Source organism: Delphinapterus leucas, chromosome 1 (assembly GCF_059928025.1).
Source record: "Delphinapterus leucas isolate spDelLeu-1000000601 "Yukka" chromosome 1, BTC_Dleu_Yukka2, whole genome shotgun sequence".
NCBI classification, from domain to species: domain Eukaryota; kingdom Metazoa; phylum Chordata; class Mammalia; order Artiodactyla; family Monodontidae; genus Delphinapterus; species Delphinapterus leucas.
Window position 1 is genome coordinate 10,293,344 of NC_143129.1, and position 25,095 is coordinate 10,318,438.

At 41.2% G+C, this 25,095-nt stretch overlaps 1 protein-coding gene and 1 non-coding gene across 8 annotated transcripts in view; one reads left to right on the plus strand and one right to left on the minus strand.

Annotated features, from left to right (window-relative positions):
- Window positions 1-13,026, minus strand: part of NEK7 (NIMA related kinase 7) — a 145,848-nt gene extending 132,822 nt beyond the window's left edge. For 2 of the 7 annotated variants that reach the window (XM_089906420.1, XM_089906379.1), the window contains exon 1: window positions 12,731-12,841. Coding sequence is in view for 1 of the 7 variants with exons in the window: in XM_089906364.1 (XP_089762490.1) it covers window positions 12,731-13,012 (282 nt within the window). In the remaining 6 variants the exon portion in view is untranslated. Of the gene's footprint in view, window positions 1-1,421; window positions 3,391-3,418; window positions 6,356-12,730 lie in introns of those variants that run through there. The other 5 variants (XM_089906364.1, XM_089906382.1, XM_089906386.1 and 2 more) reach the window with 5 other exon arrangements.
- Window positions 13,027-20,140: 7,114 nt separating this feature from the next.
- On the plus strand, window positions 20,141-20,213 carry TRNAV-CAC (transfer RNA valine (anticodon CAC)). Its single transcript has one exon. It is a non-coding gene; the product is annotated as a tRNA-Val (tRNA).
- The last annotated feature ends 4,882 nt before the right edge of the window (window positions 20,214-25,095 follow it).

A 25,095-nucleotide genomic window follows, 5' to 3' on the forward strand; every position in this document is an offset into this window, starting at 1 on the left:
TCTTATCTTCTCCAAAACTCATTCAGCCACTTTTTGACCACAGCTAACGTGTCTACCAGTGGCTGGGAATACAAAAAGCACTGAGGCAATTCCAACCCATCAGGTTATTCGCAGGGGAGACAAAGAAACAGACTTTACAATATCAGGAAACAAGTATTCCACCAGACGCCGTGGCAGGGACTGCCAGGACAAGAGCTGACGGGAAGGATGCCCAGGCAGCCTGGCAGCCAGGCCAGCCCTGCAGAGAAAACACCGAGGTGCGTCTGAAGGAACTGTGAGAGCTGGCCGGGCAGAGGACGGGGACGTCCCGACTGACACAGGGAGAGCGGGGCCACCACAAGCAGGGCAGGAAGACAGGAGCTAAGGACGCAGCAGAGCAAGCACCAACGCCCAAACCACAGTTAGGAGACTAAGGGATTGGAAATTATTCAAGACAATAGTTGAAGGGTTTTAAACAAGGGAAAAACCTACCTAGAAACAGGTAGAAGGTGTTGGGGGTCTTTCCTTAAAAAATGAATCAACGAGTAGATAGACAAACAAATAAATTTAACTTAATCCTAAATTTTAAAAGGGGGAAAAAGAGGACGCTAAAGGGGGAATCTATTTTTTAAAAAAAAAGAAAGAAAGAAATAGCACTTCTTCTTGGTAATCTTACTTTTCCTTGGTAATTTTAAAGTATAGTATAGGATCGCTTAAGTCTGGATTTTCAAATATAAACTAAATTTCTTCATACATCTCATAAACCAAACTCAACTTAATACATTTTTTTAACAAATATATCTGAGGTCCCCTTTATAATAACCTTGATTCTATTTTGATGCTAGTTCCTGACCTGCCATTAACTAAGAACCAAATAAAGAAGTATCAAAGCACTATAGCTTTTACCCCTATTAAAAACAAAACTTGAAACCATAAAGGTACAAGTAACTCTTTATAATCAACATCACAGGAGAGGAAAGGGTCGATCTTCTGAGCACAGTGTTCAAGACCTTTGATAAGGTGGTACCTTCCCAGGTTAACTGCCTATGTGTCTCTTCTTGAGTTCATGAATATACAATGTATTTCTGGTCCATTTGGCTTGGCCTTTAAATGTTTTTTAAAATAATTATTGACATTTTGATTGTTCTTTTAAACTTCTAGCAATTAAAAATATGAAAAGATACTAAATAAAACGTATCTGTTTTGAAGTGGAACAACTTTTTACTATGTCAGCATTTGATGAACACAAATCAAATGATAATTTTCCATCAATTCAAAATTAGTAATTATTCCTAAGAAGGGAATAACTTAGTTCAACATTTTCTCCATGAGGGGATTATCAGAACATCATAATGGAATTCATTTGGCAAATATATACAGTAAGCACCTTCTATGGGCAGAGAGAGGTTCCTTCCCCTTTACAGAAAAGCCAAACCACTTACCTTGAACTAGGAATGGGCTAGCCTCTAAGGAAGGGAAACAGAAGGATACTTGGTGAACACCTTAGTAATAAGTCAGGTTCAAATCAATGTCATCTGACTCCTGGTCCTGTTTCAATGTATGTCCTAATTAGAGGAGCTCAGTTCTTACTTTGTTCCTTGTTGCCCAAGCCTCTAATTTATACATAATCACCCAACTGGTCTCTGTCCTGACCCCACACCCCTCTCCATCCCCACCAACTTCGTGTCTGGCACATACTCCTGTTTTTTCCCAGTCCTGGTTCCCATCTCACCCCACTCTGAGATCTTTCAAAAATTCAGAGTTCAGACACCAAGCCCAGGTGAGACCTTTACCCATTTCACTGAGTAAACCTCCCTCATACCACGCCCTGTGGGCCCCTGTGTCTGCCATTCACCCTATACTTCCCTGTAATCAATTGCTCAACTGTCCTGGACGTTCTCTCACTACTCGTATCTACCCAGACCTTCTGCCCCATACAGGCTCTGGGATGCAGTCATCTGCCATTCCCTGAATGGCCAGTTCTGACAAGAATGGTCCCAGAACCTGCAGGAAACACAAATATGTACAGGACATGATTCACACCTTCCAGAAGCATATATTCCAGGGAGGAAGCTAAGACAAGTACAACTACAGGGAGAGTCGATAAGCACTAAAGGCCTAAAGAAGCAGAAGGAAGATTTTTTTGTACTTTTTGTATAACATTGGAGCAGAGTCTTAAAGGATAAAGATGATTTTTAATCACTGAGATTGAACAGCTGAAGTATAAAAAAAATGGAAATTAAAAGCAGCTAGAAAAGCATAAAGATAAAGCAGAGGCCAGAAAGGGTACAAAATTTATCAAAAAATGGTAAGTTGTCAGATGGGACCAACATCTGGGGGAGAATAAAGAAGTGAATCTGGAAAGGCAGGTCAGGGTTGAGGCTGAAGACAGAGGTCCCGATAGAGAGCTGTTAAAGACGGGTGAGCCAGGAGTGATCATACAGATAATACTGCTCACGCCTGTCTCCCATCTTCTGCAGTTAATCAAAACTGAGTTTTAAAAGCATAAAGATAGATCTTCGCTTAGATTATTTGTCTACTCACTGGGAGCTACTTAACAATACCCCCAAATTTCTTTCTTCAACCTGTGAATTGGTGGGACCCAGTAGGAAAGTGGGGAGAACAATAAAGGAACAAATGGGAAAAGGAGGATCATAAAGGGAAGAGACACAGACTCACCCTTACAGCTGCCGCAGCTCTCCAGAGAGCAAACGGCCTGCCTCTCTGCTTGCAGGCAAGTATGCCTTCCAAATTCAGAGAAAGCTGGCCTTGATTTGAAACTAAGCTTAACATCAAATGCTGTGCAGCCAACTGGATCATCTTTCCAGAGGTCTCAAGATGCATACGCAAATACCCAACAAACTTCACAATGAAGAAAAATGGATGTTCATTTGGGTCTTACTCTGGAAACACTGCCATTCAGAGGCTGACAACCCATCTCGTGAACAAAAAAGGCCTAGGAACTGTAGCGTGCCCTGCAGGGACCACAGCCTAGGAGACAGGGTGTCCTGGCAACCTGAGCACATCGTTGCAGCCCAGGCTCCTTTTTATTAACTGAACCATTAATCACACCCCATGATCTCTCTCCTAAGCCAGACACTCAACTCTTAAACTGAGTTCTGTGGATATTAATTTAACTCACCCTAAGACCCTGTGCTTGGCCTCTGAAAATATACAAAAACGAACCTGGACTCAATCCAGGACTTCAAAACCTTCTTTGTCAAGCTGTCTCTTCTTACATTATTTATGATCTACATATGTATATGTGTATAAATGTATATTTCTTTAAGGTGGGTGTAGAAATGGTGATAAACAAAAAGGGCCTGAATTTATTGATACACTCCAAATTAATTAAAGAAAAAGGTAAACAAAAAATCACTGATAGAAAGTAGTTTTAAAATGGCCATGTAGGCTTGCTTAAGTAAAGAACATAACTTACATGTTAAGGCCTGTATCTGGGACAAGGAGGGCAGCTAGAAAGGACTCGAGAACCAGCTCCTTGTTATCGATGGAAAAAGGAACAGGTTAGTCATCACGCCGTCATCACGCTGTTCCCAAACACTTTCCAGCTCGGCCAGATAAGCAGGACAGGAGAGCCTGGCAAAGTCAAACCCAGGAGCAAGAGAGGGAACTGCAGATAGAGCTCGGGCCTTGGGGCCTGGAGGCAAAATCTCTGCTGCCAGGCTAAGGGCTTTGCCCTTAAGCAAAATGCAAACCATCTCGACGTAAGGGAAGTGGTAAGCCTTCACACCCAGCTGAGAAAAATACCCTAAAAATGCCAAAAACGGTGAGAACAGCACACAGCACAAGCAGTACACTCAAGAGGGACTGTTTGGTTGGGACAGAACTAAAATTAACACTTAGATGTACTATTTTCTCTCACTAGTTTGAAGTGGAATTTTCTATTATTACTCAATTCTTATTTACAGTTATATGTATTTATCTAATTTATTTTAATTGATTTATAACACTGATTTCAGTAATACCTGGCCACCAGTTGAGCTGAGACACTGGCTACATATGCTAGAAGGGTCTGATTACTAAGTGTGAACTACTCCAAGGGCCACACAGCCTCAGTGAGAAATGATGGTAGCAGCAGGGATGGACTTCCGTCATAAATAATTTTTTAAATGAAAAAATCTTTTTTAAAAAGGCCATGTGGCATTTCTTACTGTTGCCTGAGGAACACCTCCATGAACATCGCTTGCACTACATCAGAGAACAGCAGCTTTCCAATCTGTGTATAACAACCTTCTGGGGTACTTGCTTTTAAACGCCAGTGCTTGTACTTAAAAACCAGTGTTTCTGACACAGGCATTGTGAGGACCATAGTTTGAGAAACACAGTAATAGGACAAATGCTTTGAAAATACAGCCTACCACGGTGATGGCAAGAAGGTTACTATGTATTCTTGAACAGCTATACAAGTTTTCTAAAAATTATTTTCAATGTACAGATAGATATAACTATTTCAAGGAATCATAAGACAAATCCTTTAGGATTGATTTGATTAATCTCTAATAACTGCTTTGTAAGATAGGATTTTCACTGAAACAGGGAACACATATAATAAACAAATGAGAACCAACTTAAGAGAGAGGCATGGCTACAGAGAAAAAGGAAACAGCCCATCATGATCTCTGAATCATGGCAAAAGAAGAAATTAAAGGGAGAAACTGGTCAGTGGGGTTAACAAACGTTTCAGTCATACATACTGTGCAAGAAGCAACAAGGACACGTAAGTTATTGTCAATACAGCAAAATGACAAACAAACAATGAAGCCTGGCCCTCATGAATCAAGGTATCTAATATAATGAAATGTGTTATTTATGAAATACTGACCAAACAACCCTGTGATCACCCAGGAGCTTTCTGGCCTTTACTATCTATCTACCACCTCTAACTAAGGACTGCTTCCTAGAACTGGCCTCCATAACGAGAATTTCTTCTTCTTTGATCCTATTTCATAGTAAGGATATAGCAACATACCCTAACGTTCCTCGTTCTAGAGGCAACAGAAATACTTCCCCACTACACAGCTGGGCTCTCGAATATTTGCTGACTTGAATCAAGGCCCTGATATGGGCAATCAGAGGTGCAATGTCACTCTATCCTCAAGTCTTTTTTTGAGCACGTACTGTGAATGCAACAAGACTGCTAATTCAAGCAAGTGAAAACAAAACACCATGCCTACTACCAAGAGCATGACAAAGGTAACACACAAGGCAATATGGACTATTAAGGAATCTAGTGGAATGTGGATTAGCAAATTCACATCCTTGAGTTTCAGTTTATTCTCACATTAAATGAAAAGGCCAGTTTAGACAATTTATAAGTTTCCTTCCAGTTCTGAAAGTATTTGATTTAGTGAATTATGGACTTAAGGTCTCCTAAGGGAAACTACAAAATAATGGTGAATGGAAAATTTGATTTTGGAACAGCTCTTCTATGGTAGTATAAAATACAAACTGCAGATGACATATGTACAGGATAACCTGGGTACCTTTATCTCTCAGGTACAATCTCTGTACAACCTTAAAATATTCTGTTCAGAACAGAAAGACCAGAAATCTTAAAAATCTTTTGTGTGGTGAAGAATCTGGGAGGGAAAAAAAATACAGATTTTGCTTGTTAAACTTTAAGTGTAAGTGAATAGAAGTAAAGATGAGGTCATCAGGTGACCCTAATCCAGTAAGACTGGTGCGCTTTTAAGAAGAGGAGGAGACACATGAAGAAGGCCACATGACACAGGCAGAGACTGGAGCGGCGCACCTATCAGCCAAGAAGCGTCCAGGACGGCCGCCAACACAGAGGCTGAGAGAAGGGCATGGGGCATGTTCTCCCAGGACCCTGCACGGAGAGCACAGCCCTGTGGGCAATTTGATTTCTGACTTCTGACCTTCAGAACTGTGAGCGTAAACACCTGTTGTTTTAAGCCACCCAGTTTGTGGTAATTTGTTGGGGCAGCCCTGGGAAACTAATACAGGAGGTGTTAAGTACCGAACCCAGAGCATCCATCACCTGCACCGCAGCAGTCAAGGGCCCCCAGAATAGCAGCGCCATCGTGAGCAGTGGCTGTGTAGTCCCAGGCTGGTGGCTTTCTGATCACGAAAGAGGCAGCAACTCCCTTGGTGGCCCAGTATTGGGAAACCTTGCTAGAAGCTCAGACTCCCTCCCAGCCACCAAATACTATTAAACACGATGTAATAAATTCCTTCCTACTTAAAAGAGAGAGGGAGAGAACGATGAGAATGATTAGAAGAGCAGTGGGAGAAGCGCCCAATAAAATACAATTCTTCATCAACAGCGGATACTTTGAACACTCTAGGTCACAAAATGACAAAGTGAAGTTGAAAACAATATGCCATTCAACAACCAAAATATTTATCAAATGTAGAAACTTCATTAAAACTTTATTTTAGGTGTATATTAAAAATGTTTAAAAAATGCCATTTTTCACTGAATACCTCACCTGCTACTATGCTATTCTAAATGTGTCTAAATACCAAAGACTGTTAAACACACACACACACACACACACACACACAAAAGAAGTGAATTTGTAGGTTACCATAAAAAATTGAGAATAAACATCAATTTATTCCTATAAAATCAATCCATCAATAAACATTCTTCTTGTATAATGTCTTTCAATTTACCTGTACTTGTTAAATAACAAACCATGCTTAGAAGTAAACTATTTGAAATAAGGACAAGCTATTTGCCTGAAATAAATTACCTATTGTCCAGTTCTGGGTATCTTTATGACAGTATGCAAACATATCCCATTATTTTACTATAGGGTTCAACAGATATAAAAGGCAATGGAAGACTGGCAACTCCTTACATTTTAGAGGTATAACAATTTTTCATAAACATGTCTAACTGTTCCATTTTTCCAATCATAATACATAGAGGATATGTGGCTTTGCTATGGTTACGACCACAAAAAAATTAGAGTAATTTGCCAGTTAAGTAGGAGAATATGAGAAAAATATCTTAACAATAAAAAAAACAGAATTGGAAGCACACTAGAAAGAATATTTTAATTTTTTCCATTTTTGAATCAGTATTTAAGTATCTTTCTGCAACTCTCACTTTTTTTGTTGTCCAAACTATAACCCCCAAGGCTCTTGTGGCTTTTTCTACCTGAGGAACTAAGGATTGCTGCCCTCTCCCCACAAAGTTTAGTAAAAACATTAACTTGTGCTGGGAACAATTAAATTATAAATATGGAAATCACAGGGCAAAACGGAAGAATAATTAAGGCAGAGAAAGTAGAAATGGCAGCAGAGCTGAGTAGGAGCCTCTTCAGATAAAGCTGGGCAGCAGGGCCTGCCATCAGAAGAAACTGAGAAGACGTGTTTTTCCCACCACAAAACGTCCTAAGAATAGAGAAAGAGGTGAAATGAAACTAACACTCACCGAGCCTACTACCCTCCTTCTACAAAGATGTTGTCATTTACTCCTCAAAGCAATGTGACCTGAGCTGAGAAAACTGCCGTCTGAACAAATCAAGTAACTCAAGCAAGGTCAGAGAGTCGGAGAGAAGCCTGGGCCTTAGTCTTTTTCACATCATGGTAAACACAGAAAATGACATTTGTGCAGCAAGGTCACACAAACAGAAGAGGCTGGTAGCAGCGGCTGGCAACTAGCCCGGAAGCTCTGAAGCCCCAGGCCCCGCCCCGAGGGGTCCATATTTCGGCCCACCCAGAACCCACTCCTGGCTAGGACTGGGAAATCCTTCTGTGTAAGCTCAGAACTGTTGCCTTTTCCATTCCATTCAACCGCTTCTCAGCAGCTGCAGCCAGGTCAGCCACAGCTAACTCTACTGAAAGCAAAGAGTCAGGTACCCCGCAAGTACTCCCAGGCCACAAACACCCGTGACTATAGCCTCTCCTTACAAATGCAGGCCCTTTTTAGAATTTTTTTTTTTTTACTGGAAAAAAAGTCTTTTATAAAAGACTGATCAATAAATAAATAAATAAAAAGCTTAATAAAATGATTAAATTAGAATGCCAAAAAAAAGAAAAAAAGGTTGAGTCAATTTTTCTAACAAGAAAAAAAAATCTGTGCACCCTCTTGCTCATGCCAGAAATTCTCTCTAACAGCAGAAAAAGCAGTCACTCCAGTCGACTTAGAACAAAAACTACTAGTTAAAGAAACACAGCAAAGCACATTCCTTCTAGGGCTATCAGTCAATCAAGCAAAGAAAAATGTCTGACATCAGAGTCCATCTTGGCTTAGCAACAAGAAGGAAGCGGAGAGAGGGCAAATCCATTGAACATCACAGGATGGGTGTGGGATCCCACCCCCCCGCACCGAGGCAAAGAATGACAGAAATCCCTGAACAGGTGAATAAATCTGAAAGAGGCTGATATATTTATGAGGCCCCTGAGACTAAACACAAAATCTGGCAATGAATAACTGGACGTTATTCTGAGAGGACTGGGGAAGATCAAGAGAACGTCATAAGGGATCAAAGGACCAGAAAAGGCGAACACAGTGCTGTGGAAAATCCCTGTCAGCCCAAACATCCATCCTAGAATCAGGTTTAGACCCTTGGTATTACCTTCTAGGGCAGAACTGGGCCTCCAGCCTGACTGTATAAACAAAGTTTTACTGGAACACAGCCACACCCACCTGTTCAGGTATGTCCACAGCTACAGTGGCAGTAGCTGTCACAGAGACCATACGGCTCGCAAGGCCAGAAATATTTACTCTTTCATCCTTTAGAGACAAAGTCTGCAAACCCCTGTTCTCTACAAAAGCAACCTGGTATGAAAAAACTGCCTTTAATGACTTACACTGATTATCAATAGAAGACCAATGGCAAGATTTACAGAAAGGTCTATTTCCATTAAGTAACAGAAAACATATAAATTTCTAAAATTTGACAGACCAATTAAGTAACTTCCATTCAGTTACACACTATTCCGATTAACACTTTGGATAGCTATTAGCAAACAGCTCATTGTATCGGCTCGTTATATACATAGTATGACAGCTGTTATTTTAACAAAAGTTAAAAAAAAGAAGTTATCCTGCTCAAAAAAATTAAGGAATGCTTCAAGACCATCTATCTGTCCTTCTCATTTCCACTGCTCACTAAAAACCATGAAATATATTCTCGGTTTTCCTTATTCTGTAAAGATATATAATACACAGGGATAATCAAACTATTAATCACCAAAAGAGGAATCAGCAGTTTAGAGGTTTTATAGCTCTAAGAATGAATGGTTCTACATTAGTTCTATGTATAAGTTCAAAATTTCTCAATTGCCGTTATATCCTGCAAATAAATATATTTGATTACAATTATATAAATTCCCTATAAAATTGAAGGGAGGAAGAAATGAATTGATACATTCGAAAGTATGAAGAAATGCTTCTTAAAACATCTTGTTATACATTTATAGAAATGCTGATAAAATAATTGCTGGTAAGGCAATTCAGAGCAAACATTAATCACACATGTCATTTCCAAAACACCCTTAGTATTATGCTAAGTTTGCTGCCATGTTTTATGAATGATGTACTAAAACACCTACCCACATAACTCTTGAGCAAATATTTGAAGGGACAAATATATTAATTTGAATGAAACCAGGAATCTGGACAGTGTATTGCTTTATGCAGCTGCCCTGCACATTTTTTAAACACCAAAGCCTGTTTTAAAAAAAAATCAAACAAAACCTGAAAGGAATTTTGGGGACCTATTACCTAATTAAGCAACTTCTTTTCCAAAACTTCATTAAGTAATCGTTATTCTCTCCTCTCCAGATGCCCTGAACAGTGGCTACACTAGTAATACTGGAAAGATACATTTTAAAACATCAGACAGTTCCAATGAAAACAGTTTTTGGTTCTAGAAACACCATAAAACTCTCTAATGATTTCTCTGACTACATATTTAAGTTAAAAGAAAAAAAAGAAATCTACATTTCAGTAAATGCACAAGAGTCGGGAAGAAAATACTTAAATGTTTGCAATAAACCAGAGCCTCACACTGCCAACTGCAACCACCAGAAAGATGAAGGGAGGGGAGTATGAGATCAGATACTCCTGCGCACAAACTATACCCGCGTTCTGGTCATGTGGAAACTACAAAACTGAGTTTTACTATTCGGGCAGGTTAACACCCGAGGCCTCAAACCTCCCCTCCCCACCAGTACGCGGCCATCATACCAGGCGTGCTTTCCTCATTCTTGGAGTAAGTGCTGCTTTAGGGGCTGGAAAAGCGCTCTTGAAATTGTCCAGCCAGGACAATGTGTGAGTGGGAAAGGGCGTGGAGGGCGCTGCAGGTGTGACCCGAGTCAACGACCCCGAGCAGCACAGCAGTGCAAACTAGGAAATGAGTCTGCACTCCAGGGACGGTCTTTACTTTTTTAAGTGAAAAAAAAAAATTTTTAACTGTGGAAAGAGTCCCAAGTAATTGTAAAAACGCTTAAGGATTGGGATTCCGACATTTCTTGGTTTTCATTTTCAGATAATTTCAAAGAACGAGGAGGGGGCTCGTGAGAGAAACGCGTAAAATGAGGAGGGGGCTTGTGAGTGCCCCTCCTCCCCTCCATTAGTCACACCAACCGGTGGGTCCAAAGCGCGGCTGAACCTTGAAAGGAGACGAGCACCACGGGGTCCTAGGAACCTGCCGCTGCGCCCTCCTCATTTTACGCCTGTTTCTCTCACAACCTCCCCTTACACTCCCCGTTTACCCCACACGCCCCCCCATCTCACAAGCCCCCTCCTCGTTTTACGCGTTTCTCTCACAAGCCCCCTCCTCATTTTACGCGTTTCTCTCACAAGCCCCCTGCTCGTTTTACGCGTTTCTCTCACAAGCCCCCCCTCCTCGTTTTGCGTGTTTACCTCACAACCTCCCCTTATCTTGCCCGTTTATCCCACACGCCGCCCCGCTCCCTTGAGCCCCCGGGGCCGGGGGAAGTGCCCACCCTCCAGCGGGAGCAGCGCCGTCCTCACCGCGCATTGGCTGTGGAGGCCATCAGTCTGAAGGGGGCGGGGCCTCCTGCTCGAGAGCCGAATCTCAGGACCGCGCGTCTTGCAAGGTCCCGGGCTGCCCCAGACCCCGGGAAAGCAACCAGCTTCCACTAGGGGTGTCTTAGCCTTTTAGTTTCGCCGCCCTCCTCTCGCCGTCCCCATAGTTTCTACCCCTTTGACGCCTCCGAGACGCAAAGTTTTTCAAAGCTCCAACATCTCTCCCCCACCCCAGCAAGCTCCCACCTAGTCCAGGGCCAAGCTGAGGATGCTGCAGCTTTAGGAGTGAAGCAACCTGTGGACTGGATCTCCTCGACGGTAGCGAGGGATCCCTTCGTCTGGAAATGAAGTTGCTTACGCTTTATGTTAACCGTTTTGGGGGCACTGGCCTTCATCAAGCGTTTATAGCCAAGAATACTCGGCATCAATTCAGCAAGAGTTGCCACAAAGCATTACAGAGTTAATTGTATCTCTATTCACCCTTTCAGTGTTTGTCTGATAGTCCAAAACGTACCATAAACTTTTCGAGTGAAAGTACTATGCCATTCTCCGACCACACCCGGAGCAGCTCAAGCTCCTAAACAGAACAGATGGGTCTCACACACACATTCTGTACTTTATTCTGTAATGCAACCTGGCGAGACACTCTGCTGTAGCCTGCTGGGAGTGTGCATACTCCTTGAAACCGCAAATTCCTTGGAGAAGGAATTAGAAACAGTGGTTCTAATTATAACGGGTACACAATGCTCTACAAACCATGGGCATCTGATCGTTTCAACTGCATCCTTAAGATCAGTAGCCTCAAAGGAGGGGAAAAATCATTCCACTTCTGCAATGTTTCTGACTTTCAATTCCATCACCAACAATGCTCAAGGTTGGAAACATATCTTACTGTAAAATAAGTATATTTTTAGTGTCTATCCCTAACAAGGCCTACAGCTGTGCAAGAACAAGATTCACCTGTTTGAAACATCATCTCCCAAGGCCTACAGTATATAGGAAAGAGGTAACAGGGATTCTTAAATCTCACTGTAGGATCCTTCCTCTAGGTTGTGTTCGATTCCTGACCCTGTCCTGGGGCAATGTGGTCTTACTTTTCTCCTTTCTTCTCTGCGCTCCCCTTCGCCTCTCTGGCTTGGGCCTCAGTGTTCAATGTCTTTATTTCTTTTCCATTGCCACTGTCACCACCAATGTTCGCTACTGCCTTGCAATCCCTCTCCCTGACGCTTCCTAGTCCTGACAGAGTCCCAGGAAAGCTCTTTCTCCAACAGGCCGGTCACCCTCCCCGCACTTCTCAAGGCCGGTCTGCAAGGCTCCCACCACCCACCTCTCCTCAGAAGTTCGCTCTGCCCAGTCCGGCTGAGGCTGACGGCTGACAGCTGAACCCAACCAATCCGCGTGGAATAAATAACCGCCGCCGCCAATGAGCGTGCGGCGGGAGGCGGAACTTCGCCAAGTTCCTCGGGTCCCCGAACCGAGACCTGTTGCGCCGCAGCCGTGGCCGCGGAGTTTCTTAGTTACGGCGGCGGCCTCGGACGCTCGAGCCGCACGGGGCACGAGGCTCTTGCCACCCCCCACGACCGGACCAAAGCCCCCACCCGCTCGTCCGCGCGCCCCGCACAGCCTCCTCTCCCCCTGGCGGGGTCCCGAGGCCGCCGCGCGCGAGCCTGACCTACCTCCCCTCCCGCCTGGCTCCCGCAGGCGGCCCCAGCCGGCGGGGCCCCGGCCCGCGCGCCGGAGACCCCGGTGGCGACTCACCAAGAAGCGGGGAGCTCTCCGTTCTCCGGCCGGCGAGGGACCCGGGGCGGGCGGGCGGCTCGGCCAGGCGGTGCCGCGCACAGGCCCGCTGGGCCAGGGGCTGTGGCTGCTAGGCCCGGAGCGCTGGCCACCTCCCGCCGCGCCGCCCCCGCGGACGCTGCAGGCACGGGGACCCACCCTGTGCAAGGCGAGGCGCGTCCGGAGAGCGAGCTTAGCGGTGGCCCATCCTCCCAAAACTCCCGCTCCTCCTCCAGCGGCCGCTACAGTCAGGAGTGTAAACATCCCGGCATCCCCAAGGAGGGGGCGGACCGGGCGTCGGCACCGCCCCCACGCCGAGTCCCGCCCCCGAGCCTGCTCTGGCTGCACGATGCATCCGCTGGCCTCCGCGGAGGGACCCCTCGACTTACGTGCTGGGGCCCGGGCGGGTCTGGAGAAGCCGTCCTGTGGTCAGGCCGAACCCTATTCCTCTCTTTCCGCCAACTTCCCTCCAAGCCGGGGGTCGGCTGCTTTTTGAGAACTTTATGTTTAAGTGCCCTATTTGCAAGCGGTCAGCCGAATTGGTGACAACGCTTTCTTCTTCTGGATCGTAGCGTTTTGATCCCATCGTCTTTTCCTAGGTGATGTAACTGCCTCAGCGCTTGAGAAACTTACATTAAAGTAAGAGACCCAGCTTAGAGGACAGTGGCTTTTAGGACATTCCTGAAAGCGGAACTACCTGGTTTGGTCCCTAAGAGTCTTTGGGTGATGGAAGGACATTTGTTATATCCCAGAACCCTAGTACATGGAACTGCAGAAGGAATGCTTTGAATTCAGCCGCTTCGCTACTTCAGTAACCTGACACGCGTTACCGGAGGACACGGCTAGAAGGCAGTATAGAGTCAACCACACCTTGATTGTAATCTCAGCTCAGGGGTTAGTAACTGAGTATTATGTTATTTCATCTCTCCCAAGTCTCAGTCTCTTTAAATGTAAAAGGAGAATAGTAATAATACCTGTCTCTAGAACTGGGCTAGAATTAAATGAGATACAGCAAAATGCTGAAGCACAAGAGCCTGGCATAGAAGTGCTCGTTAAGGAGTTGCTATTACTCCTAGGTCCGTTCACTAGTTTGGCTTCCCAACCAAAGGGATTCGAGCTAAGAATGAGTAGATTATAGCTCAAATGCTTAAAATGTTAAAGCCATGGAATTAAGATTTGGAAATTTTACTTTTAGAACGAAAATAATTCAAAATCTCAATAGTAGATGTTGACTTCAGTGGTTAATACAGTGTTAATAAACCTGCTAGACACTGTTCTAAGGAATAAAGATAAACCCTTACCAAGACACAAAGTCCCTGCTCTCATGGACCTTATATTGTAGAAAAGGTAATAATAATGTAATAAGCCAATAAATGCATACTATGTCAAATGGTGATTCATTAAAAAATAAAGCAGGGTATGAATGGAGAGCCATTGAAGGGTGACCAAATCGACTTGGGTTTGCAGAGAATAGCTCTGCTGTGGAGAACAGATTCCAGGGTAGAAACTAGTCAAACAGTTAAAAGACTAGTATAACAATCAGGTAAAAGATATTGATGACTAAAATTGTCGTGCTAACAGTGGAAGTGATAAGAATGGTCAGATCCCAGATATATTTCTGGGATATATATATTTCCCAGATATATTAAGATACAGCCAACAAGATTTAACAATGAACTGAACTTGGGGTAGAAAAGTGGGCAAGAATGAAGCCAATGATTTGGCATTTGAACCAGGTTGCTCTGTCGAGTCCCACCAAATCAAAATCAGTCAAGTAAGGACAGTGTCACTTGAGTTATACACAGGCACACCCAGCAGGGAAAATAACCAGATATTCCCAGGATTAAGACATTTCACCCTGGTTAAGGTTTCTAAAAACTATCTTTTGTACCACATTTTAGAAATGTACATAGGTCGATAGGTAGATAATCAATAAAACACGCTTAATTAAATGAACTACACATTTGGATACGGACCAGACATTTCATTGGTATGAGGAAAACACATATCCCTCATGAACAGTGACTGATAGGGAAATGGATCAAACAGAACTCATGAAGCCCTAGAAGTATCCTATCATGGCTAAATGATGCCCAGAGTGTTGAAAACATCCCTATGTGTCCTGTTTCTTCACCTTAAAAGACTACAAAGCTACAGCTAGATAGTGTACAGTGTTTCAGAAGTTGTGAAAACTCTCCAAATCCAATGCATTTTCTATCTATGAGTTTTCATCACCTCTGTGCTGATAGGGGAGGTTGTCTCCTTGCCCTGGGCCCCTGGCCTAGAGCAAATGCTCATGGAAAAGCAGAGTTCTGGCCAAAGAGGCTCCTCTGGTCCCAGGGATCATTAGAGCAGAGTCCAGCTTTAACTGCTTTTCTATTCATCTCCCCACCAAGCTTGCTTCAAAAATGCTTGCCTGGCTCCCTGAAATGCACTAATTACAGTCCTTTATACGTGCTACTTAGTGTTTATACCTAATTACCATGCAATACTTACCGTTAACTATCAGATTAACTTCACCGTAAATGGCACTTGATTATGACACTTAAAACCTTTCATATATACGTGTTATTATATATGAAAGGTTTTAAGTGTCATAATCAAGTACCATTTACAGTGAAGTTAATGCTAACACATATATATGGAATTTAAGGAAAAAAAATGTCATGAAGAACCTAGGGGTAAGACAGGAATAAAGACGCAGACCTACTAGAGAATGGACTTGAGGATATGGGGAGGGGGAAGGGTAAGCTGTGACAAAGCGAGAGAGAGGCATGGACATATATACACTACCAAACATAAGGTAGATAGCTAGTGGGAAGCAGCCACATAGCACAGGGAGATCAGCTCGGTGCTTTGTGACCACCTAGAGGGGTGGGATAGGGAGGGTGGGAGGGAGGGAGACGCAAGAGGGAAGAGATATGGGAACATATGTATATGTATAACTGATTCACTTTGTTAGAAAGCAGAAACTAACACACCATTGTAAAGCAATTATACTCCAATAAAGATGTAAAAAAAAAAAAACAACCCTTTCAGTTTACACCCTGTCTACATGTTTTGTTATTCATGTAGCTTTGCTGGCCCACACAATGAAAAATACAAAGTAGAGGTAGTACTGATTATCAAAACCATTTTTTATCTGTAGGTTAACCCAGACCTGATGTACCATAGCAATTCAGGGTCAATGCAACTTCTCTGTAAGGAGAGAAGCTTGCTAAAAAAAATGTTTTCCTGATGAAGAATGATGAAGTCATATTAAAAATAATTCTCCTTTGAAAGAGATCCCAGCCAGTGGGATAGACCAGAAAGGTCTAGCCTTCTTGACTCATACACAGTGCTGGCAACAGGTGTACTTAAAAAGCAACTAGTGATCCTGGCAGCCGCTGAACTTGGCAGCTGACTGGCGATGAGGCTTAGTCAAGCTGTTGAAATGTCTGGACTAACCTGGGCCAAGAGGAAGAGGTCAAAGTGCACACTGCAGACAACCCCAGGGAGATCACTTTCCTCGGGGCCTGGCTGTGGTCACTGTACAGTGGCAGAAAATAAATCTCTACCGTGCTGTAAAAACACGAAAAATATTTGAAAGCTACTTTTTCACTTTCCTGGCCTCTTGCATGTGATTATTAACGGATCATGCAGATGAACTTCCCTTTAAAGCAATAAAATCTGCCTTAATGTTATCCTGCCATCAAACACCTAGAATTCAAAATCACAGAAAGACAACTCTGCTATGTCCCATTTATCTAGTTCTGTACTTTGAGAAGACAGTTCATGGTTTATTTTAGCAGCATACTGACGGCGGCTTTTTCCCAGCTATTTTTGTAGTAGTTTTAAAACTGAGGAATCATTTCAACACTGTATATATATATATATGTGTGTGTGTGTGTGTGTGTGTGTGTGTGTACACACATATATGTTAGATATATATATATATTTAACATAGCGAAATGTAATATTTTATTTTATTTTTTAAAATATTTTTATTTTATTTATTTATTTTTGGCTGCATTGGGTCTTCATTGCTGCCCGTGGGCTTTCTCTATTTGCAGCGAGCGGGGGCTACTCTTCGTTGCAGTGCACGGGCTTCTCACCGCAGTGGCCTCTCCCGTTGCGGAGCACGGGCTCTAGGCACGCAGGCTTCAGTAGCTGTGGCACAAGGGCTCAGTAGTTGTGGCTCACGGGCTTAGTTGCTCCACGGCATGTGGGATCTTCCCGGACCAGGGCTCGAACCTGTGTCCCCTGCATTGGCAGGCGGGTTCTTAACCACTGCGCCACCAGGGAAGTCCCTAATATTTTATATTGGTTGCAAAACAAGAAAGAAACAGCACAACTGGCCGTTTATGTTAATATCATGATTTCCTCTGGTCAACAGGATTCAACTGAATCTCTACTTTTTGACTCTTACTACAAAAGCCAGAGGGCCAATATGCAGTAGGCAAAGAGTCAAAGCAATGAAGGAAATATACTCAGGAATGATTTTCCTTTTCACACTGGTACATCCCATCCTTGATGTGGGACCAAACTGAGGCCATTTCCCAGGGTGCCGTTTCCTCCACCTTGGTGGCAATTTCTCTGATCTATGCTAACAGAAAGCCCTGTTAAAGATAAATCTAAAGAGTGCAGGTTTCTCTGGAAAATTTTGTGTGCACGTGTCTACCCTGAAAGGGGGATGCTACAAATGCTCTGTGATTTCACAAAGTTGAATGGGAATATCTCAGAGTCCTGTCTAATTTCTATCACCCTCTACCACTTCTGTGCTCTCACTTCTGCCTTGGGATGCACCAAATTCGTTCAGGTCTGAGCAGTTGAAACAGTTGTCTATTTCCTACGAAGTAAAGAAAATGGAAAATAATGTTTTTCTTCTTGCTTTTAATATTTCACATAGATAAATTGAGAGGCTGCCCTTAGACTACAGATCCAAAAGGGCATCACTAACAAAGTCAATACAAGAAGTGAAAAGCTGCATCCAATGTTGTTTTCCTCTTTCTAACCCTCTTTGCTCACACTTGAGCCTTTATTGCTTAAAATATGCATCTCTTCGATCTTCTGTTTTCAGCTGTTCTACTTAAGGGTGGAAGTGCATTTAAAAATACCTGAGTAATGATTTCTTCAGCAGTTCAACTGCACAGTTAATGTTCAATCTATTTGGAAATACAGGATGTGAGTAAAGCCAGATTTGGAATCATGCCATGTCAAACTCAAAGATATACCGAAAGCAGGCTCTCACTGTCTTTATGACAATAAGCCTAGTTAATCATAAACACCCTCAACACCCTCCATAATTCTGCCATTGAATTCACCATCAGGTAAAATTCAAATTATGGAGACACTTTATTTCTTCTTTTTTATAATTAATTTTTATTGGAGTATAGTTGCTTTACAATGTTGTGTTAGTTTCTGCTGTACAGCAAAGTGAATCAGCTATATGTATACATATATCCCCTCTTTTTTAGATTTCCTTCCCATTTAGGTCATCACAGAGCATCGAGTAGAGTTCCCTGTGCTGTACAGTAGGTTCTCATTAGTTATCTATTTTATATATAGTAGTGTGTATGTGTCAATCCCAATCTCCCAGTTCATCCCACCCTCTCTTCCCCCCTTGGTTACCATAAGTGTGATCTCTGTCTGTGTCTCTATATCTGCTTTGCAAATAAGTTCATCTGTATCATTTTTCTAGATTCCTCATATAAGCAATAGTATACGATATTTGTTTTTCTCTTTCTGACTTACTTCATTCTGTATTACAGTCTCTAGGTCCATCCACATCTCTGCAAATGGCACAATTTCGTTCAAGATGTGGTACATATATACAGACATCTTATTTCTTTAATCACTCTGTCATATCAGCTTTCCTATGGAAAAGTTAGCATTATGTAGAGTAAGAGGCGCCTGGGACAACACTTCCTAGAACAAAACAGTCATTTCCAAAGCTTGAAAATTGGGGGCAAAAATCAGAAATATGCTTAAAAACTTGGTGAACTTCCGATCCTTAAAATTCAGGGCAAGAACCTTTAAATTCATAAACCATTCAAGTACTGGGTGAGGCAAACGAATATTTATCTATAGATTTATGGGATAATTCCTTCTTTGAAAGAGTAGAAGACAAACAGTAGACTGTCACCCATGGAAACCGCAAACAGTCCTAAATGGACAATTTTGTTACATTTGCCCATTAGTGTTATTTATTGCTGTATTACTAATAGGTTTATTTAATCTTCAGAACTTTTAAATTATTTATATAAATATGTACTTATTTTATATTTTTATTATTTTTAAAATATAAATTACTTTTAAAGTTGCTCATATATATGTATATAAGTAACTTCTAAAAATTATTTAAGAATATATAAATATACACACACATAGTGTATAGTTTGGGCAACCAAAGTATGCAACTTTAAAAATTCTGTTTTGTTTTTATTTGTCTTTTCTTTGCTCATATTGAAAGGTAAAGACAATCACTTTTTTCTGAAGACAAGTAAATAATAAAAATATTACTTCTTCATGTTCTAAATTACATGAAATTAATACTTCCATCAGGCCTATATCTTGTAACTCCAATCTAAATAGTTAGGTATGTTTTACAGTTTTCCAATAGGAAGTTTGTAGAACTGTCAGAATATAAACTAGAAATGATTGGAACAAAACATGAAAATTAGTCGTGTCATGTCAATGATTGGTTAGTTTTAATTTCCTATGTAAGATTTTTAATATACATTTCTGTAATTACTACATTACCAAGCCTTTATTCCTAATACCTAGCTAGTGAGTTTATGGACAATTACACTATCTTGAAATCTAAATATGTAGAGAGATTATATTAAGTCAGAACAATCATATCATCTGAATCTTTGCTGCTGATTTTTTAGCCCCTGAAAGCTAGAATCTACTTTTATTACTTTCAGAATCTAATATTTTAATTCTTTTTATGGATAATCTATATATTTTCCTGTTTCATGATTCTTTAAATTTATGTGTGTACAAAACTATACAAAAATCAAAACCAATACCGTCCTCTGTTTCTTAACATATACTGAGATAAATCAGCTGCTGTGTTAGGAGATCTTCACACCTTTGATGGGGCAGCAGCTCATGGACCAGTTCTGGGACCAGTGCAGCTTTGGGATGGAACTTCATCTGTGTTTTGCCCCTGGGGTTCTACCTGGGATGCTGGAGTGGTGGTACCAACTGTAACAAAGCACATGGAGGTTTGCCAGGCATCACATCTCAGGGTAGCAAAAGGAGGATGACCCTCATGCACTAACAGGCTTGCTATTCTCCTTTACTAGTAAAGCAGAGTAATAACCTGCCTTAAAGTAAAACATGAGAAACTTACAAAAGATATGGGCTAAACTTAACTGCAAGAAAAGAGTCCGTAAACTTGGGACTTCCCTGGTGGTCCAGTGGCTAAGACTCCGCACTCACAATGCAGGAGGCCCGGGTTCAATCCCTGGTCAGGGAACTAGATCCCACATGCCGCAACTAAGACCCAGCACAGCCAAATAAATTTAAAAAAAAAAAAAAAAGAGTCTGTAAACTTGCAAAGTAACCTCTCAAATATCCATCTCTACTGAAATTAAAAAATGGAATTTAGCTCATCTTTCTGGCCTGTCCAAAAGCAGGAAGATGGGCTAGGTTCACATAAGCTTACCTGTTAGCTTACTAAATCACAGAAGCTCACACACAAGCCAATTAGCAATCCAGCTCCAGAAATACATGGAAGTAAGTCCAGCTTATCCTTCCTTCACTCTCATTGCCCTTGGTACAGAGTTTGGTCCTCCTTTATCATCACGGATTAACTATAAATTGTTAGTTTTGTAGGTTTAAGATTATTCAGTATTAGTATGTTACTGTGGTTTGTTTGTTTTTTTTTTAATCTAAATCTTGTAATTAATATGTAGGCTTGCATTCCTTTGGTTTCTAAATGGTTTCTGATCTTTGAAATCACTGTTAAAGTATACATGGTTTTGGAAATGAGTTACACTTTAAGCCTAGTTAATGAGCCCTTGTGGGGATGAGGAGACAGACTGGAGGGAACCAAGGATAAGAAGCTCTGAGAGGGAATCCCATTGGCATAGGCAGTCCAGGAGTGCTTCTCTGAGGAGGTGACACAAAGTGAGATCCAGACAGAAAGGAGGCAACAAGGCTTAGCCCCTGCATGAAGGTCCAAAGGCAGCTATGTCTGGTTTTTCTTCCTTCCACGTGGGAAGAAAGGAATGCAGAAGCTCATGGGCCTGGGATTACAACTCAGTGGCTTCATTTTTATTAACTCATCAATATCAAATTACTATTGATGTAATAAATAAAGTTTCCATCCGTGAAAAGGAAAATTGGAAGTTTCCCACCAAGAAAGCCTCAGAATTATGCCCATTCTTGAGGAAGAGGATGTCATTTTCTTTTCTGCCCTTTTTCTTGCTTTCTTTCCTCTCTCCTTTCCTTATCCTCCCCTCCAGTCTTCTTTCCTCCTTCCCTTCTTTCTTTCTTATTCCTTCCTTCTTTTCTTCCCTAGACATATTTACTGAGTATCTCCCATGAACTAAGACTCTTTTGGAATCTGCAAATACAGCATTTCACTGTTTCTAAGACACCTTTTTTGTGTTTTTAACATTGAACATCTGTGAAGTTGGAATGCTTCTCATATTCAGTGGTGTCTTAGAATCAATGAACTATGATACAAAGGTGCAGAACATTAAATCTCTGTTTTTAAAAAACACAAAATATTTTAATCAAAATCTAAGTATAAAATGAAAATTAAAAGTAAATTGTATACAAGGATTAGTGAAGAAAGTACCAAACCAAATCTTTCTACTTATTCCTTTGCAAGTTCTATTTAGAATTATTTACTTTACAACTCAGTGTTTGCTATTTTATTGTTTTAATTTTAGGAATCTGAAAATAGTGGAAAAATGGTTTTGACTAGACCTCAAAAAGCATATTTGGTAATTGGTTGTTATGAATAAAGCATCTATCACCACCAAGTGGTTTTGTAGCTTAATTGCAGGAAGGAGTTAAAAAAAAACAAAAAGCATACAGTTGCCAAGCAGATTCTTCTAGGTGATAGCAAATAGTGGTACTGAGACTCCACATTTCCAATAGAGGAACTGAGAAAGAATAATAAATGCCCAGAACAGGTGAGAATACCGAATACCTGTGACTCCAGCAAGTTCAATGAATGTGGTTATGTACAGGTCCCACATCCTAAGCTCTTACATGCATTGCTTCCCTGAAACTATTGAAAAAAGTATTGGAAAGTCAATACATAAGCGGTATTATTACAAAAATAACTGAGAACAGTCTTATTTTTAGGAAAATGATTGGTACCTTCAATAATCTGACTCTTGCTGGTAACACTTTATTTGCTCAAACTGTGTTCACCACAGTGAACTCATATGAGAATATTTAGGAATATTTTAAATATTCGAGGGAATCACAGCAACACTCAATATTTGTCAGGCTTCTTATGAGCTACTAGCCTGAGGCAGTTACTGTTTGGATATTACATCGAGTTCCATTCCTTTTGATGACATCATATCTTTGTGAACCTGAGTTTTGGGAGATTGCTGAGATTAAAAAATAAGTATCTACAGTAATCAAGACAGTATGGTACTGGCACAAAAACAGAAAGATAGATCAATGGAACAGGATAGAAAGCCCAGAGATAAACCCACGCACATATGGACACCTTATCTTTGATAAAGGTGGCAGGAATGTACAGTGGAGAAAGGACAGCCTCTTCAATAAATGGTGCTGGGAAAACTGGACAGGTACATGTAAAAGTATGAGATTAGATCACTCCCTAACACCATACACAAAAATAAGCTCAAAATGGATTAAAGACCTAAATGTAAGGCCAGACACTATCAAACTCTTAGAGGAAAACATAGGCAGAACACTCTATGACATAAATCACAGCAAGATCCTTTCTGACCCACCTCCTAGAGTAATGGAAATAAAAACAAAAATAAACAAATGGGACCTAATGAAACTTAAAAGCTTTTGCACAGCAAAGGAAACCATAATCAAGACCAAAAGACAACCCTCAGAATGGGAGAAAATATTTGCAAATGAAGCAAATGACAAAGGATTAATCTCCAAAATTTACAAGCAGCTTATGCAGCTCAATAACAAAAAAACAAACAACCCAATCCAAAAATGGGCAGAAGACCTAAATAGACATTTCTCCAAAGAAGATATACAGAATGCCAACAAACACACGAAAGAATGCTCAACATCATTAATCATTAGAGAAATGCAAATCAAAACTACAATGAGATATCATCTCACACCAGTCAGAATGGCCATCATCAAAAAATCTACAAACAATAAAGGCTGGAGAGGGTGTGGAGAAAAGGGAACACTCTTGCACTGCTGGTGGGAATGTGAATTGGTTCAGCCACTATGGAGAACAGTATGGAGGTTCCTTAAAAAACTACAAATAGAATTACCATATGACCCAACAATCCCACTACTGGGCATATACCCTGAGAAAACCAAAATTCAAAAAGAGTCATGTACCAAAATGTTCATTGCAGCTCTATTTACAATAGCCCGGAGATGGAAACAACCTAAGCGCCCATCATCGGATGAATGGATAAAGAAGATGTGGCACATATATACAATGGAATATTACTCAGCCTTAAAAAGAAATGAAATTGAGCTATTTGTAATGAGATGGATAGACCTAGAGTCTGTCATACAGAGTGAAGTAAGTCAGAAAGAAAAAGACAAATACTGTATGCTAACACATATATATGGAATTTAAGGGGAAAAAAAATGTCATGAAGAACCTAGGGGTAAGACAGGAATAAAGACGCAGACCTACTGGAGAACGGACTTGAGGCTATGGGGAGGGGGAAGGGTGAGCTGTGACAGGGCGAGAGAGAGTCATGGACATATACACACTAACAAACGTAGTAAGGTAGATAGCTAGGGGGAAGCAGCCGCAAGGCACAGGGATACTAGCTCGGTGCTTTGTGACAGCCTGGAGGGGTGGGATAGGGAGAGTGGGAGGGAGGGAGACGCAAGAGGGAAGACATATGGGAACATATGTATATGTATAACTGATTCACTTTGTTATAAAGCAGAAACTAACACACCATTGTAAAGCAATTATACCCCAATAAAGATGTTTAAAAAAAATAAAAAATAAGTATCACGAAAATAATCAATGTAGAACCAAAAATGACATGGGGGGTGTTGTCCAATCTGCTTCTGAGGCTTAAGAAGCTGTGCATCTTATTAGTAATTGTGATTATTTAAGAATGAAATAAAAGTATTATTTGCGCTTTCAAATTATACATATAATTTTTTTCAAATGGCTACTAAGTTGTTAGGACATAAATACTAAATTGTTAAGATTTAATTACTTGGTGACCTGAATCGGCAGGTGGTGTTTGTTTGATTTTTGTTGGGTTTTGGGGTTTGGGGATTTGGCTTTTGGTTTGTTTTTTTGTTTGTTTGTCAAGGGGCTTGTGAAAAAAAACTGCTGATACACTTAAGGGCACCACCACGCACTGAGAAAGTTTGGAAATCTCTGTTTATGGCGTATCTATCTGACTGCAGCCTCAGAGCTGAGACTTAGTGCTGTTGACAACATGGATTTTAATATGCCTGAATTTGCGTCATCTCCAGGTAGATTCATCTATTTATTCAGCCAATATTTATTGAAAATTCACTATAAAGTACAAAGTACCGTGAGGCATACACTGATGAATGATTCAAGACTTCCCTTCGGAGCATCCTTTATATCCTCTTACATAAATATACTTCCTACAAAATGAAATCTTCACTTATAAGGTCTTTCTTCTGTGCAACACATAAAAATGCCATATCCCTGAAGAAAGAATGAGATGAACTATTAATTCCACCATGTTACCATTTTCTACTTCCCCAAATGATGCAGATTTATCAATAATTCAAGGAAATGTTCTGAGTTGAATTGAAAGCTGTCTGAGCAACAGCTTCAGACTGTAGCAGGATGACTTTTGTGCTAAGGACTGGAAGGCAGACTCGCCCTTCACTAGCACGATCCCTGTCCTTCACCTTTAAGGGAGACCCCACCTGATGTGCTGGGAAAACAGGAAGAAGAATTTCAACTTCAGAAACAATTTTATCCCACAGGATAAACACTCTTGGTAAAGCTGTACTAGTTTATTTTTTCTTTTTCTTTTTTTAAACTGAAAAATATGCTAGTATTTTAAACAGGGAGACTCCAAGGACCAGAGCAAAGTGATGAAAATTTAATACCAGAAAATTCTAAAGTGGTGATCTAAAGAATTATTATAAATTTCCTCTCATGCCTATGCCACCACCAAGATATGCCAAGGGGGCACTGAAGCAATTCA